Below are 14064 nucleotides of genomic sequence, written 5' to 3' on the forward strand. Positions count from 1 at the left end.
CAGAGTGACGAAAGGCGCGCGAAAGCCAGACTACCCGCTTTTGGCTCTATTTTGAGGGCTCTGTAAAAATTATAAATAATCGAGATACAGTTTTGGGAGTCGGGACTTTTTTTACGCAAATTCATTGATCTTTTCAAATCTTTTTTCAAATTTCCAAAATTTTGAAAATTTTCCGAGATATTAAGAAAAAACTAAAGCCCCATTTTTTTCACTTAATTGTTTATAACTTTTGTAATTTTTATCGGCGCGTTTTCGGACCTTTCCTTAAACTTTCAAGGCAAAAATACGAATCTAATGACACCTTGGTCGTAATTTTTGGACAGGGCTGAAAAAGTCACCAAAAAGATCTAAATCGAGTACATGTGAACCAGACTAATGACGTTTCAAACTGTATTGATTTCATTTTTGACAGTATTGGCTTTGAGGATAATCAGAGCACTATCTCTATTGCTTCACCACCTTTGATAACAACTAACTCAGTAGTAGACTCTATAGTACAAAGATGTAACTGACATCCTATTTCTGGAAAGATATCTTGAAGATGTTTCAAAGATATCTTTGAAAGACATCTTCAAGATTACTTTGAATAATAGAAATGAAAAAATAGTGTCACACTTTGCGATGAGAGTTAGGTATTTCTTTCTGTTAGATTATATTTGGTCATGAAATTCTGTCGATGGGATATTCAAACTCACCTAGGAATCTCTTTGAACCATCCATGATTATGTAACAAATCATCCAAAAAGTAAACATTTCGAACATTATAAGACGCCCTTTCTTCTTTATTGATCTTCAAAGCTTTCGGCAGAACTTTTTCCATTAGCTCCTTCCAAGTGGTCCCTTCCAGCGGCATTATCACTTCGTCAATGTCTAGAAGGGCAATGTACTTGTACTCGTACATATGTTTGTAAAAACAGTCATTGTACGGGATCAGTTCATTTTGCCTTTTGTGATTCGTTTTCTTCGTTAAGTAAAGGTGTTGAAAAGATGGGGCATTCGGTTGTCCTCCGGCTAGATTGATTGGAGTTACTTGCACCTTGAACAAAAAGAAATACATATTTTTTGACTTCATTGATGAAATAAGTAGGTAGTAATTTTTGATAAATGTATCTTCCATAACCAAATAAGCTGTAAATCAGCATTAGGCAACCATAACTGAGGTTATTGCAACCAAAGATCATGTGACTCATTCTCATAATTCACATTTTTGACATGGAAAAAGAAAGAAAGTCACGACCTCTCATTTCGATATTTCTGAGGCATCTGAATGTGTGAATTGTGTTGTGGAGTATATTGAATGATAGGTCATGTTGAGTTTTGATTTGTATTTGTTACTTGATAAGTGAATTATGACTTTTGAATACACACTCCTATAGACCACTTCCCTGGAAATCTGACTCTTGACCGCCCATCTTCGAGGGCGCTACACGCCTAAAAAAGAACGACTGGGACGTCGTAAAAAAGGTTATCACAGCACCGGCAGTTGAATGGGCTATCAAGTCTTTTCAGCCCTTCAAATCTGCCGGAGAGGATTGTATATTTCCAGCTCTTCTTCAAAACGGACTGGAAATAATTTTACCTATTCTCACAAAATTGTATAGAGCTGGTCTGGCGTGGAACTATATACCATCCAAAGCGCGTTGGACGTTGTTCACAGTTGGTGCCTGAGGGAGCAGATGTCTGTTAACCCCAGCAAAACTGTGTTAATCCCCTTCACCAAGAGAAGAAAATTGGACGATCTAACGCCACTTTCCCTCAATGGTGTGGTTATTCCATTTGGAACGGAGGTGAAATATCTTGGCATTGTCCTTGAGACTCACCTGGAACGCTCACTTGGAAAAAGTTTTACACAAAGCCAGACTGTCTCTATGGGTTTAGGTCCCAAACAAATCATCAGTAACACACCGTCAGCGGCCATGGAGATCCTTCTAGATCTACCTCTTCTCCACATTTTTCTGGAAAGAGAGGCTAGATGGACTGCATATAGACTTGTGCACATTGCCAATTGCACAAATCAATTCAACGCAGAGTGCAACAGACTGTTGGTTGACATTGGAAGTCACAGCATTTTGGAAATGACCTCTGGCTTTATGCCCCCAACTGTCAACTACGAACTGCCTTATAAAGTACTATTCCCGAGTAGAGAGGACTGGAACCTCCGGGAGAAGGAAATATTAAGAGCAGATAGTTGTTGGTTCACAGATGGATCAAAAACACCTGCCGTTTCTGCTGCAGGTGTTTTCAGTCGCAGACCCAGGACAGAGCTATCTACCCGCCTAGGAACCTATGCGACTGTATTTCAAGCGGAAATTTACGCTATTGAATTGTGTACGGAGAGATTGGATAAATCCAACCTCACTCACAAGTCAATAAAAATATTCTCGGACAGTCAAGCAGCGTTGGAAGCTCTTGGCTCCTACTGAGCAACGTCTAAATTGGTAGCAAACTGCCAAAAACGACTCTCCTCGATAGGAAGACTTAACATATTATCTCTGGTCTGGATTCCTGGCCATACTGGCCTGGAAGGCAATGAAGCTGCGGACTATCTTGCAAAGGAGGGTGCTGCAAGCAGCTTCATTGCACCAGAAACTGTCATTGGCATCGCTTTGGGTTTTGCCAAACAAACACTGAACACCTGGATGGCAAGAAGATTTATGGACTTCTGGCATAATCTTCCAGGATTGGTTCACTCCAAGGCTTTTATTCACCCTTCGAAGGTTGATTCCAGTTTGTAGCGAAACGTGATTTCCACAGCGCCACTTCGTTATAGAACCCACATTACATTTCTATGTGCTCTAGGCAGGGCTACGATTAGCAGGTCGAGAAGGGTTTTTCAAAGCGAGTTTTTTTAGTTCCACATAAAAACGGCAACGGCTATTTCGATCGTGGTTACTGCAAGGCCATTTAAAAGTCAGAAAAGATCGACACATTGATGAAAATGTTTTCGTGCTTTTGGTTGAATAAAACTCATAATATTATCCTTTTGATATTTGGTTGGTGCCTGCATTTTAGGTAGGTAAGAATATAAAATTCAAGTGTAAATCTAAACGTGCACTATTTTAGTTTTGTCAAGTCATCTGAGAATAAACAGTCTACCACATTTCTGCTTTTCACTACAAAGAGCCAGGTTTGATCCACTATAACCCTGAGATACCATACGATCCATTACAAGTTGTTGGACTACAGTAGGGATGAACTACGATGTCTAACAGGCCTTCTTAAAGGTCACTGTTATTTGAATCAACATATGCAGAGACTTGGATTGTCGGAAGACAGTGTGTGTCGCCTCTGTCTGGAAAATGATGAAACAGCAGAGCATATACTTTGTGCCTGCCCCGCTGGGGACCGAATCAGGTTCTTTGAGTTCGGCAGATCCGTACTCTCACCATCTGCCCTGTAAGACCACTCACCATACAAACTAATCGGCTTCGTTAAGAAGCTGGGTTTATTTGGCCGAGTGTGAATAGGTGTGAGCCACAATAAACCCTTGTGGGTTGCGGTGGAGGGTCGAATAGACCCACTCACTTTGGAACTACCTACCTACCCACACATTCCTAGATACAATGAACCTAGAGAAACACCAACACACAGGATATTACCTGATGTAACCCAAGTACAGGCAAGTTTGAAGAGACATCCGGCGTTCTAACCGTATAAAAGAACAAACAAGAAGATAAAACGTTCAGTTTGAGTAGAGCCATGAAGATGATAGATTATATATCAAGACTGTAAGCCATACAAATATATCAGTGTAAATTTATATTTCAATTTTTCGATTCATGTAATAAGGCCATGTAGCCCTGTTTGAATCATAAATAAATAGATAAATATATTTTCGACTAACACTGCCTACTTTACTAATTAGCAAGTAGCGTAAGGCAGAAATACGCAACACTCTATTAAAACTCACCATTTCGAAAAACAACTTGATAAATTCTGCATAAAACTTTTTGATTTACGTACAAGCAAAATCCCTATTTACTTACACGCTCCGCTTTCATTGGGGATTATGGGTTTTTCTGTAGTATGTTTGTAGTATGAAACTTGACATCTCACCACAAAACATCTCACATTGATAAACATGAAAATTTGATGTTTATTACATTTGATCATCGTGCATTAGAATAAGAAACCAGAATAACAAAAAAGTATCCATGAAATTAGAAAATCATGGAATCTGACTTTTCAACTTACCTTTCCTTCCTGCTCGTAATGCTTCAAAACTTTACTAATGTTCGGATGTACTTGCAACTCATAAAAAAATACTTTGTCGGCTCCAAGCAAATTCAGAAGTTCGATCCATTCGACTAGTCTCACAGATAGATCTTCATGGAGGAAATCGAGCCCTTTCACGCAAACGGCGAAGTCCTTCTTCTCAATTGGTTTTTCGTAAATGATTCGCAGGTTGTTAGTGGAGTTGTCGCACTGTTTTTCCACTAAAGAAATCGACTGAGGTATGTGGTCTCTGAACTTCTGGGGAATGACACATGCTATCAGGTACGGCTGGTAAATCCCTTGTTTATAGTTGCCCCATTTTTTGTACCTTGAACAGATTAAGGTAATTGAGCAGTCTTCTAGATATTGAAATTTTCAATGATTAGTTTATTGATGTGTCTACTAACAAATTGTCTACTAATAAATTGATCAACGGAGTGGAAATGAAATACAGCAGTGAGATACGTAATTGCAAAAATTTGTTAAAACAACGTTTGGTGTTATAGGACATGCATTGTTGCATTTTATAAATACATCTTTGAGCACTGGCAGATTCCCGAAGGAGCTCAAAACCAGTGTCCTTGTGCCAATTCGGAATGTCCCTAACACAAATAAATCCTGGGAACTTGACCAATCAACACTTTGCCTTGTATTGAAAAAATATTAGGACTCGCAGTTCATAATCAACTCATTGAATATCTAGAAAATAATGATTTTTTTACTAAAATATCAGTCAGGTTTCAGAAAACACCATTCATGTGGGTCTGCATTACAAGTCACAAATCAATCAATAGAAATGGAATGAATGGAAAGAATCAATGGATGAGGGACATTATATTGTAGCCATATTTTTAGATCTTAAAAGAGCTTTTGAGACAATTGATCGCCACATATTACTAAATAAACTGCAAGGTATTGGTATCAAGAAACTGTTTTGTTATGGCTGACTGATTATTTATCACAACGCAAACAGGTAACCAAAATGAAGGATTCAGTGTAATTATTTCGCGATGTCATTTTCGGGGTATCTCAGGGGAGTGTTTTGGGACCTATATTATTTTGAATCTACCTAAATGATATAGATACCGTTTATGGTGTGATTTCATGAACCTTTTTGCAGACGATACTTTGTTATCAATTTCAGGAGATAATATAGAAACACTGGCTGGTCAAATGATTAATGAACTAAGAAATGTTTTCAAGTACATGAATCGCAATAAACTAAAATTCAACACCTCCAAAACAAAACTAAAATTCAACACCTCCAAAACAAAACATATGATCTTATCAACTGGTTATGAGATATCACTCATCAACAAACACAACATAAGATTACAAATTGCAGGTGATGTAATAGAGTTCGTAAGTGAATTCAAATACTTAGGTTTCATGGTGGATAATCGTTTATCTCTTTGTTTTTGAAAAACAGAAAAATTACTTAAAACAATATATTTTTTGTCAGAAATTTCATTTCAGCTTTCGATGTACTCAAAAATTACATTATATAATTGTATAATCCAACCCCATTTTGATTATTGTGCTAGTCATTTATACTCATTGGACCAAAATAAGGTATCGGCTTTACAAAAGTTACAGAATCGTGGAATGAGGAATAGGTATAGTATACAGTATATCAAACATGTTGAGTATACCGGGTGTCAACGAATCTATTAGACAAGTCATAATTTCTAGACTATTAGGAGAATTGAAATGAGATTTGGTATAGTTGAATGGTATGTGGAGAGGAATGTTTTCACATATTTTTCACTTTCCGGTCACTTCCTGTTTCAGCGGAAATGGCTCCGGTTCTGAATTTTTAAATGGAACACCCTGTATATTGTAACATTTTTGGATTTCTGAGACAATTCTGGATCAGAAACTGACATTTCCGGAAGTTTTTCAGCCTACTTGATTTTTTCAGAGTCACTTTTAAAATTGCATCTAGGTGGCCATGATCGGACGTAAACTAATCTATGGACCTCAGGTGATATCAGAAAATTGCAATAGCGGAGTTTTAGTGACTAGTGTGTTGAATATGAATGAGACAAGTTTACAAAATAACATTTTCGTGTCTAACTATTATTTTTCAAATGGCGACCATTTTTTGACAAGCAATTTCCGAAAAAAGGATTTTTTGACGAATCTAACGTTACTAATTTATTTGCGATTGGATCAACAAATTTAACAAATTTAACTAATAATTTCAGCGATGCACTTAGATTTTTTGCAATATCCTAAGTTCTTGAAAATTCCACTATAGTAAATTTTCAAAGTGCATCCCTCCTTGTTCAAGACACATTTCAGCTCGTTCAATTGTTTCTCTCAACACGTTTTGTAACATTTGAGGCGATATACTTCTAAATGCCTGTTAAATCCTTTCTTCTAAGATTTCGAGAGTGGCTGGGGCTGTTGCATAGTAGACCCTTTCTTTTACATATCCCCAAATGAAGAAATCTAACACAGTCAAATCCGGTGAGCGGGCAGGCCACCGTACTGGACCGTTGGTTGCAATAACTCTATTATTAAAATGCTCTATTAAAAAATCAAGTACGTCTCTGCTATTATGGGGTGGTGCTCCATCTTGCTGGAAGTAAATTTGCCGTAAAACTTCTAAAGGCATATCATTAAGATGATCCTCGATTTCATTTTGAAGAAAACCCAAGTATCTAACCCCTGTTAACTGACCTTGAAACAATATTGGACCAATTATTCTGTTTCCAACGATACCAGCCCAGACATTGACGCCAAACCTTTCTTGAAAATTGCCCTCTCTCATTGCATGTTGATTTTGTTGGGCCCAGTACCGACAATTCTGCTTATTAAACATGCCATTATTTGTGAACCGTGATTCGTCGGAAAATAGAATGAAGTTGATAAAATTTGGGTTAACTCTATGATTTTGAAGCAACCAATCACAAAATACTACTCTTCTATTGCCGTCGTCAGCATACAAATGTTGATGTAACTGATATTTAAATGCTCGATATCCGTGCTTTTTCAGTATTTTTCTTGCTGATTCGTGACTTATCTGCATTTCTCTACTAATTTCTCTTAAAGAAACCGTTTTGTCAACTTCTACCATAGCAAGAACGTTAATCTCAGTCTCCTCATTTATGACAAACCTCTGTTCTGGGTCTCGATTTCCCTCTTGCCTAAAACGACTCTCAACATAGGGAAAATACTGATGAGATGGGTGTTGCCGATTGGGATATCTCTGAGCATACAACTCAGCAGCTTTCCTTGAATTTCTGTGGCATTCTCCAAACAATAACAACATATCCACTTTTTCACTTTGAGTATACATAATTTCGACGAAAAATTAAACTAAAATTAACAAAAATCAAGAGAAACTTCTACTTTCTGCTCATAAAGCTTATGTCACTGTCATAACCTAGGTGAGCGTTTTGTTCTCCAAAGTGGACTTGATGGAAATAACCGCAAAATATTATGCATCATTCCTATCCATGGCACCCTTGACAAAAGTAAATGAATTTGTATCGAGTATTTTCCTCAGTAATATTTAATTTATGTTCTTATTTGTAATCCAATCGCAAATAAATTAGTATCGTTAGATATGTCAAAAAATCCTTTTTTCGGAAAGTGCTTGTCAAAAAATGGTCGCCATTTGAAAAATAATAGTTAGACACGAAAATGTTATTTTGTAAACTTGTCTCATTCATATTCAACACACTAGTCACTAAAACTCCGCTATTGCAATTTTCTGATATCACCTGAGGTCCATAGATTAGTTTACGTCCGATCATGGCCACCTAGATGCAATTTTAAAAGTGACTCTGAAAAAATCAAGTAGGCTGAAAAACTTCCGGAAATGTCAGTTTCTGATCCAGAATTGTCTCAGAAATCCAAAAATGTTACAATATACAGGGTGTTCCATTTAAAAATTCAGAACCGGAGCCATTTCCGCTGAAACCGGAAGTGACCGGAAAGTGAAAAATATGTGAAAACTCTCCTCTCCACATACCATTTATCTGTACCAAATCTCGTTTTGATACACCTAATAGTCTAGAAGTTATGACTTGTCTAATAGATTCGTTGACACCCGGTATATATACAGTATACAGTATATCAAACATGTTGAGTACATTGCAGTGGCTGTCTGTTTCCCAGAGACTGTACGAGTTAGCAATGATAATCATTTTCAAACTAACACATAACTTGCTTCCCACTTATTTTGAAAAATTCTGTATGTATAAATCTCAAATCCATAACCACTTAACAAATGCGAGTAGCTTCCAAAAACTCCACCTTCCTCGAATTAATTTGACTAGTCCGATGAAGTCTTTATTTTATAAAGGTTTGAATGAGTATAAAAAACTCCCACTTTCGTTGAAAGATTCAATAAATGTTTTCTAATTGAAAAAAAAACTCATGAACTATATAAAATCTCATCCCTGATTTTCTTTTTTCTGTTTTGTAATATATTTGTTATGTATATCCTCATGTTGAAACCATTCTGGAATCACTGAAAAATGCGTTTTTTTTTTCTTCATATAATCATTTTTGTTATTTATATGTCATTTATTTGTATATTTTTTAAACAATGTATGCATATTAGGATGTCCTAAAGAAATCAATGAACATTATTACTACGCCACATGAATTATTTGATTATTTTAGAAAGTATACATTGAATGAATAAGTCACTCATGTTCCAATAAATATCTATTTAATTGCCTATGAAAAGAAAAAAATCCTTAGATTTGACTTGATTGTTTTCATCGACATAAATTGTTTCTCATAAAATACATATTTGGAATTGAAATGAAGTAATAAAATCAACGATACATTGACAATTCACCTAGTCAAGATTTTTTTTTTAAATACACGTTTCTTTAAAAAACACTGAGTATATCAAGATATAGTGAAATGCAAAATCCGAGCATTTTGAAGAGAATTTCAAGTCTTTTCAAACGACCCCTTAATTGACCCCAAAGCGATTTGAAAATTTTGGGGTGATTGTCATCCTTGCGAAAGGAGGTGGAACCAAAAATAGCTAAAGAGTGTCAGTGAAAAATTGAGAGGTTCTTTTGCGTTTTTCTAAAATGTTGATTCACTCCCGGATAACGACCCTGTTTCTGTAATAAAAAACTAATGAGATCGTACTTGATTGGCAGAACACAGCGGGTACGTGTGGTGTACCTCAAGGCACGGTGGAACCAATTCTCTTCATAATATATATGAAAAATTTCTTATTCACAAAAGGAGATTGTGAAATAATACGTTTCGCAGATGATACTGTCATTATATACGAAGATGAAATCTGGCAAAAACTGAAAAAAAATGAAAATAACTTTCTTTACATTATAAAATTGCTAAAATATAGAGTGCTTTCCGATAAACCTGAAAAAACCCTGTAACTAAATTTTTGCAGCAACAAAACAGGTCTTCCGCATTTCAATCAAAGCACACTGGATGATAACTTCGCCATACTCTAAGCAGATAAAATCAATTATAATTGAAAACATTCAAAGTGGAACTCACATGTAGAATATCTGGTAAAAAAAACTCCGATGCATTTTGTGGAGATTCAAAAATTTTCAGGAATATTCGATACAAAACATCTTAAAATTATATAATGAGTTTAGTAGAATCTCATTTGTACTACGAAATCATAGAATGGAAGGGGGTCTCTAAAAGTCATCTCAAACATCTTGAAGTGGCACAAAAACGTTTTATGGGAATGATTCTCAACAGAAATAATAGATATTCAAGCGACGCTCTTTATAAAGAGTCTAATATGTTTGGTCTGAGATAATTATTTTTTATTAGTATAACTACAACACAGTTCTTCTCAATACCCTTCGCATCCAAATCAATTGACCAAAACTGTTACAGAGTTCTAGTTCCAAAGGCGTTTAATATACTTCCTATAGAATTGAAAAACGAGACTCCCAAATTGAAAATTGAAAAAATAAAAAAAAATCATATAGAAAAACTTTAATTTTATTAACTACTATGATAATTGTTCACCACAATTTTCCACGATAAAAAACTCACATTTGCATAACATACAACACTATTCTTACATGTACACATTTATTTAAGCGTAATGATACCATACATTCTTTTATATTCGTTCTTCATTCTCAACCACCCATATTGTACATATACGCTCTATTGCTGTCAACTTCAAATATGTTTCTATCACTCTCAATAATTACCAAGTTCTCTACCACTTCTTGAATTTATATATACATTTTTTTATTGGAATTTTGATAGTATTTTATACTGAATCCTATACATGTATATACATTTTACATATAAATTAATTTTAGTTTTTTTTCTTTTCAAATTGTGACCTTTAATATTCCTCTGAATGTTAATATTGTTATATTACTTTATATTAGCCTTATACAGTGTTATCCCCAAAGTATGCACCATATAGGAAATTTATTTATTGAGAGTTTTTCGACAATATGTTACTCTTGATAAAAGTTTGAGCATCCTCTAAAACTGAACATACACCAACAAAATACAGTAAAACACACTTAATATACGAGGAGCCTTCAAATATTTGATTTTAAGACAAGAGTAAAGTACACTTATTTTGAAAAATCTCGAGAAATGTTCTTGTGATGTACTGTTTGGAACCTTTGGTGTAGTAATGAATATTACTGGATTTTTTTCCCAACACCAAATCGTTATTTTTAACACCTCGACACGTGTTTCGATCACCAAGTGATCATCTTCAAGAGGAAGATGAAACTCTTGAAGATGATCACTCATCACTCATAAGGTTTGTTTTTGACTATTTTACGCATAGTTGAGAAAGGAGTTTCGGTCAAATCTGATGTTGCTTGTAATAGTTTGTTTCCCTCGAAACCAAACTTGAGTGTAGATTCTTATATACATACTCTCTGTGTTTCTATATTCAAATGCATCCGAATCTAATTCAATAGTATCTCTTTTTCTCATTGTTCACCATCGCTATTGGAATTACTACACTGGAGAAAGTTTGCGTTGTTGTCACAGTCGTTATTACTATTAGTACTTGTCCAAGGACGCCAAATTTTAAATAGATAACAAAGAAATTTTGAGTACATATAACTGCACCAATATCGAATTTCAACACTCAAATCGCGATCAATACCTGAATTGAACACGACGGCGATAACCAAAGGCTGCATTCCATGATTTCTATTCGTAACCGTAACATCACTTAAAATTTACTTTTATGACTCTTCAGCCAATCACAACACTCGGTTAATAAAAATTATCCAATACGAAACGCCAAGTCTACAGTCCACGTGGACTAGTTTGCTGCCGGTTCATTTCTATGTATTGGTTTTTTTGGCCTTTGAGAGTGCCGACAACTTTAATAGTGCACAATATCGGTTACTTCGACTACACATATAACTACATTTACATCACAGATTGAGATTGCACATAATATAAACATTTCCACATTTACGTTTTCAACTTTAACTAAAAATGTCGAATGGCATGTCACAAACATCAAATAACATTTCACACGCACAGAGCATGATCACGGCGATCGGTATCATTGAAAGAGCAGAAGTGCATTGTGGTGTAACTCAGTACTCAGTCACAGAATATCGGAACTATCGGTGTAAGAGTCTTACATACAGACACATTCATACAGACATACAGACACAACCCAAGGAACCGCCGCCAGTGGCGTCAGACAATCAGTCGACGCCAACGTTGCCAAGGGTACTCGGCCTGTGTAACGCGGTAGATTCAAAATCAAACCCCAAATATTTGTTAATTTTTTCAATTTTTATTTTACATTTTTTTGCTTTATATCTGAGCGGGGTAGATTTACTTGAGGGGAGCGAGAGGGTGGAATTAGGTTCAAGAGGGGTAGAACTACCCCGTACGGGGTAGCTGTGGCAACAGTGTCCTGTAATATTGCGAATTACACAACTATGATGTTAACCACGGTCAATTTTTTGAAGAGTAAAATAATTTTCAAAGTTTTTGGTGCAAAGTTATTTTTATTTTTTTTAACACCGAAAATTACTCGAATCATATTGAAATGAACCGTCGAATACAGGATGCTGTCTATTTATCATTTTGGGAATTTTCTTTTCGTAGTCCCCATTTAAAAAAACTGTGTAAAAAATAAAATTTCATTTAGATGGTCATGATTTCAAATCTAGATTTTTTTTTTTTAACTTTTCTGAATAACATTTCCCGAGATTTTCTAAAATAAGAGTACTTTACTCTTGTTTCAAAATCAAATATTTGAAGGCTCCTCGTTTATTACGTGTGTCTTGCTGCATTACGTTGGTGCACATGTGGTTTTAGGGGATGCACAAACTTTTATCAAGAATAATTTTTTGTCTAAAAACGCTTAATAAAATAAATAAGTTTCTCATATGGTGCATTCTTTGGGGATGACACTGTATATGTATGTAGGTATATCCACACACAGGCGGTACTGCTTCCGGTGTATTATTTCACAATCTGTACCCTTATATCGCTGAATGAATTATTATTATTATTACATATAAGCAGATCCACACAGGATTTTTTCATGTTCCGTTTTTAAGGATTCAGTTGAAGGCGAAACCAAATATTAATAAAATCCATCTTCGCCCTAATTGAAACACTGGCGAATTCGCCAATTTTAAAAACAATTTATTTAAAAACTGTTTTCGAATATGAGCCCTTCATTGCATTTTGTTGCAGAAATGGAACACACCGTTCAATCAGTTGTAAGTTTCTATTCCAATAAGCAGAAGTACAGACAACCTGTATCACAGAATTTACTTCGATAGTTATTATACCTCGATTCCGTTGATATCATACTTAGCTGGAAGAGGAATACTGAGCCTGGGTACTGTACGGAGAAATAGGATATCAAACTGTAAGTTGCCAGATGAGAAAGCTATGAAAAAAGCAGACAGAGGTGCTACATATGAATATGTTGCCTCATATAAGGGCACAGAAATTTCAAATGTTGCCTGGAAAGACAATAAAACTAACACTCCTATCGAATTTTGCTGGAGAAAAACCTCTGAGTAAAGTTCAGCGTTTTGATAGAAAGAGAAAGGAAAGAATTGAAGTGGATTGCCCATACATTGTAAAGGAATGCAACCGGCACATGGGTGGTGTTGATTAGTTGAACAGTCATTTGGCACGGCACAAAATATTACTACGCAGTAAAAAGTTGTATTTCAGACTGTTCTATCATCTGTTAGATTTGGCAGTGGTCAATTCTTGGTTACTTCATAAGCAGGCTTTGGTTCAGCGTTTCAAGTACTGACAAATTGTCAACTTTGTCTGAGTTCAAAACAGAAATAGCAGAATGTATGTGTAGAATTGGTGTACAGCGGGAAAGAGAAAAAAGAGGTAGACCGTCTTTATCCATTGAAACAGACATTCAAAAGAAAAAAAATGAGGGGTCCCGCCCAACATGTACCTCCCAAAGACGTGAGACAAAATTCAATTGGATATTGGCCCATTTGCACAGAGAAGAGAGTAAGATGTACAGGAATTTCACAAACAACTTGTTCCAAGTGTGGCGTTGGACTTTGTTACAACAAAAAAAATTGTTTTCTTCAGTTTCATACCACCTAAATATTGATAGCGTACACATGGTGTTGCATTTCTGCAACACATAAAAGGAAATGTATTGAAATTAAATGATTTTTTTTAAATATTTTTCCATTCATTGTCATGCAAAAACAAGCCTTATGAGCGATGAACAAGACGAATATAAAAAATCATGCAATGAAGGGTTAGGTTCGAGAAAAACCTTTGACTATTTTGACATCTATGAAAAATGTGGAAGGAAGGTTTTGGCTTTCTACTTCTCCATATTTATACAAAAAAAATGTGTGAATCTTCCTGAAGTGGAAA

General features: G+C 35.5%; 1 protein-coding gene across 1 annotated transcript in view; it reads right to left on the bottom strand.

Moving 5' to 3' along the window:
* Positions 1-14064, bottom strand: part of LOC111509072 (uncharacterized) — a 160585-nt gene that overhangs the window by 6617 nt on the left and 139904 nt on the right. Inside the window, exons 4-5 of the mRNA XM_074174097.1 lie at positions 4195-4543; positions 696-1036 (exon numbers count right to left, since the gene is read on the bottom strand). Coding sequence (XP_074030198.1) covers positions 696-1036; positions 4195-4543 — 690 coding nt within the window. The remainder of the gene's footprint in view (positions 1-695; positions 1037-4194; positions 4544-14064) is intronic.

Source organism: Leptinotarsa decemlineata, unplaced genomic scaffold, assembly GCF_025532065.1.
Source record: "Leptinotarsa decemlineata unplaced genomic scaffold, Ldec_3_MD MMD2_tig00000505_RagTag_RagTag, whole genome shotgun sequence".
In the NCBI taxonomy this organism is placed as follows: domain Eukaryota; kingdom Metazoa; phylum Arthropoda; class Insecta; order Coleoptera; family Chrysomelidae; genus Leptinotarsa; species Leptinotarsa decemlineata.